This window comes from Peromyscus leucopus, chromosome 5 (genome assembly GCF_004664715.2).
Source record: "Peromyscus leucopus breed LL Stock chromosome 5, UCI_PerLeu_2.1, whole genome shotgun sequence".
Taxonomy (NCBI): Eukaryota; Metazoa; Chordata; class Mammalia; order Rodentia; family Cricetidae; genus Peromyscus; species Peromyscus leucopus.
The window spans coordinates 39727440-39731091 of record NC_051067.1 but is presented as its reverse complement, the minus strand read 5'-3'; the positions used below and the strand labels follow the sequence as shown (position 1 = coordinate 39731091).

General features: G+C 51.2%; 2 protein-coding genes across 2 annotated transcripts; both read right to left on the bottom strand.

The window, feature by feature from the left end:
- Positions 1-500: 500 nt before the first annotated feature.
- On the bottom strand, positions 501-2650 carry LOC114700669 (histone H2B type 1-F/J/L-like). Its single transcript, XM_028880343.2, has one exon. The coding sequence runs from the start codon at positions 1910-1912 to the stop codon at positions 1577-1579; it is 336 nt and encodes a 111-aa protein (XP_028736176.1). The 5' UTR covers positions 1913-2650; the 3' UTR covers positions 501-1576.
- On the bottom strand, positions 2646-3445 carry H1-4 (H1.4 linker histone, cluster member). The gene has a single exon (XM_028880064.2). The coding sequence runs from the start codon at positions 3368-3370 to the stop codon at positions 2711-2713; it is 660 nt and encodes a 219-aa protein (XP_028735897.1). The 5' UTR covers positions 3371-3445; the 3' UTR covers positions 2646-2710.
- Between the last annotated feature and the right edge of the window lie 207 nt (positions 3446-3652).

Sequence of the window (3652 nt, the reverse complement as noted above, 5' to 3'; positions counted from 1 at the left end):
AAAGCCCAGAGACCGAGCAGCAGCCGAGAGCTAAGACCACCTTCTTACTCCTCAATGTCTCTGTAGTCCTTCCCCTTCCCCTTTATTTTCATTGGTTGTAAACCCAAGCATATGACCTCCTGCTCACTGCCGGTCTATACAGACCTCCAGGTTTCTATGGTTGGTATTGAGATTAAGGGCGTGTTGCTGGGTGGTGGTGGCTCAAGCCTTTAATCCCAGCACTGGGGAGGCAGAGGCAGGCGAATCTCTGTGAGTTCCAGGCCAGCCTGGTCTACAAATCGAGCTCCAGGAAAGGCACAAAGCTACACAAATTAACCCTGTCGTGCCCCCCCCCCCAACAAAAACAAAAACAAAACAAAGAGATTAAAGGCAAGGCGCGTGTTTCCATGCTGGCTGTGTCCTTGAACACACAGATTCTGTCTGTCATGTGATCAGGATTAAGGGCGTGTGCTACCACTGCCAGACTTCTGCTAAATGGCTTGCTATTAGCTGACCCCCAGGCAACTTTATTTATTAACATACAAATAAAATCACATTTCAGCACAAGTAAAATATCACCATACTTCCTCCATCACACCCAATTTGCTTCAAATTCAGCCTGACCCATACCTTGATTTTGACATGTATTTGCTTTCCTCCTAGCCACGCCCCTCCCCAGCCTATCATCTCTTCCCCAATCGGAAGATGCCAGTCTATCTTGTAAACAAACAGCTACACCTGGCAGACCTGGGTTTTCCTCCTTCAGAATTCAACCTTCTTCTTCCTTCTCGGGTATCACAGGTGCGCCACCTCGCGGGGTACCCAGAGAACATACTTACTGAAAGCTGACCGTGAACTAAGAAACTGTCTAAGATACAGTAACAGAGAACCTGAACATCCCAGATTGCTTTCCCTTCTGCCAGAGCCTAATCTCTGTCAGTGGCAAACCCAGTCACATCGAAACTGGCTGGCTTGCAAAGCAAGCATCCCCAAACACCTACATTTCTGTGGGAACTCCTGTCTTACATCCCTTTTCAGTAGCACATACCTTACAGAAGGAAAAAGTTTGGGGAGAAAAAGGAAAAGCTCCAAGCGAAAGGAGATTGTCTGCGCATGCTCATTTGTGCTCAGGGAGAACAATCTTGGGAGTCTAAGACCAATTCAGTCACTAGAAGGGGAACTTGGACACTTTAGCACTGGAACAGAGAGCCGCACTCTTAAAACGACACCTTTAGTTACTTTTAGTATCTGTAAGTGACAGCGCATTAACTATACGGACCTTGTATGTGCCAGTGAATCTGTGGCTCCTGGAAGCTATTGCCATTTCCCGCATTTCCAGGGCACCACGGATTTCTCACAAACACAAGTAGCACGAGAAGGCGGGCATGGTGGAGGACGTGAGGAATTTTCACTTAGAACTGGGAAATACAGGCTAACGTGGGCTAGACATCTTGACCACATGCCCAACAGACTGGGGGTGGGGGGGAACATAGTTTTAAGATTGAGGATACTTGAAACCACAACTCATTTGTTGAAAAGATACACGGCTCTGAAAAGCCTTTGAAAAATCAAGAGTGAAAATGCCTACTTGGCTGGTTTACTTGGTGACCGCCTTGGTGCTTGTCCAGCTCCGAGCCACGCAGGCGAATGGCCGTCTGGATCTACTGAGATGTGATGGTCGGTCGCTTTTTGTAATGCAGCCCGACTCCTCTAATGCTATGAGCTCGAAGATGCTATTGACGAACAAGTTCATGATGCCCATGGCCTTGGACGAGATGCCCGTGTCGGGGTGCACCTGCTTCAGCACCTTGTACACGTACACCGAGTAGCTCTCCTTGCGGCTGAGCAGGCGCTCCTTGCTGTCCTTCTGCGCCCTGGTGACAGGGAAAGAGTCCTTCTGTAGGGCGGGCGCCGACTCTGCCGGCTCAGGCATTCATTGTACAAAATTCTAACTCCCTCCAACAGGAACCCTAAACAAACATTTGGAAAAATAAGCATCCCGCCACCAGTTACACCACAACCATTTACATTACGCAGTATTCAAATGAGGTTAATCAGATTTCCTTCAGGATTGGATTAGTTTTAGTGTTTCGTCACGAGTAGGAACGTAAACGGCACTTGAAGGTCTACTCTTTCATTGGCTGTCTTGTCACTTCGCATTCACCAATCAGGAAGTACAAACTAAACTGCACAAATTTGCTATAGCTAACCTACTCAAGTATGATCGCTGTTGAATGTGGGAAATACGTAAGTTTCTAAGGGCACGCTGTTTCTGTGGGTGACTCACCAGTGAGAACTGCGAGAAAATTTAGGCGGCGGTTGCTAGGCTGTGTAGCTTTACTGAGCGTTAGAGCTTTTTAATGCTAACGACTCAACCATCCTAAATTGTTACCTCCTTAAAAGTTTACTGCCTATCAGCGTGGCACCTAGGATTAAAACACTTCACTTACTGCCTCATGCTCTCTTGTCTAAATTCTCTTACTTACGTAGCCGTTCATGAAATGAACTAAATAGACTTAGTGTCACCATGTCAGCTAACTCCCAAACCCACTTATAAAACACCCGGATACCCATTGCTCTGTACGTCTCCCGAAGCCCAGCCCACTCGCCAGCGTCCCCACCCTAGCCACGCCCCCACCAAATGCGCAACAGCTCTTTTACTGAGATTTGTGGGTGGCTCTGAAAAGAGCCTTTGGGTTGTTGGGCTTCTAAGCAGTCTGCCAAAGAAAATTTATTTCTTCTTGGCTGCGGTTTTCTTTGGCTTAGCTGCCTTAGGCTTAGCGGGTTTTGGCTTGGCCGCCTTAGGCTTCACCGCTTTCGCCTTGGCAGGGCTCTTGGGCGCCTTCTTGGTCTTAGCTGCTTTCGCCTTCTTCGGGCTCTTAGCTTTCTTGGTTCCTGCAGCTGCAGCTGGCTTCTTCGCCTTCTTTGGGGTCTTCTTGGTGCTCTTCTTGGGAGTGGCTGTTCCCGCAGCCTTCTTGGGCTTCTTGGCTGCGCCCGCGGGCTTCTTAGCCTTGGCCGCGCCTGCCTTCTTGGCTTTGGGCTTGGCCTCGCCGGAAGCCGCCTTCTTGTTGAGCTTGAAGGAGCCGGAGGCGCCGGTGCCCTTGGTCTGCACCAGGGTGCCCTTGCTCACCAGGCTCTTGAGCCCCAGCTTGATGCGGCTGTTGTTCTTCTCCACATCGTAGCCGGCGGCCGCCAGCGCCTTCTTGAGCGCGGCCAGGGACACGCCGCTGCGCTCCTTGGAGGCGGCCACAGCCTTGGTGATGAGCTCGGACACCGGGGGTCCGGACGCCTTGCGCTTCGCGCCACCTGCGGCCTTCCGTGCCTTCTTCTTTACGGGTGTCTTCTCGGCGGGGGCCGGTGCGGCGGGCGCGGCAGGCGCGGTCTCGGACATGGCGAAGCGTATGTGAGAGAAGAGAGAACTCGAGCCGGAAGCAGAGGCACTGGCCGGGACTCGGGCCGCGGCGCTGCGCCCGCCCGTTTATATAGGGCGGAGCTGCGTCGTGATTGGTGCGCTGTCCAGCCCGCCTCGCTGGCAGCCGCGGAGTGTCCTCTTGGATGCCGAGTTGTGTTTGTTACACCTCAAAAAAAGCCAAAAATGTCAAAATTCCCTACATCGAATTGCTCGATTTTTCTCAAATAATGTTCCCTGAAGCCTCGGGCTTCATGCACATCT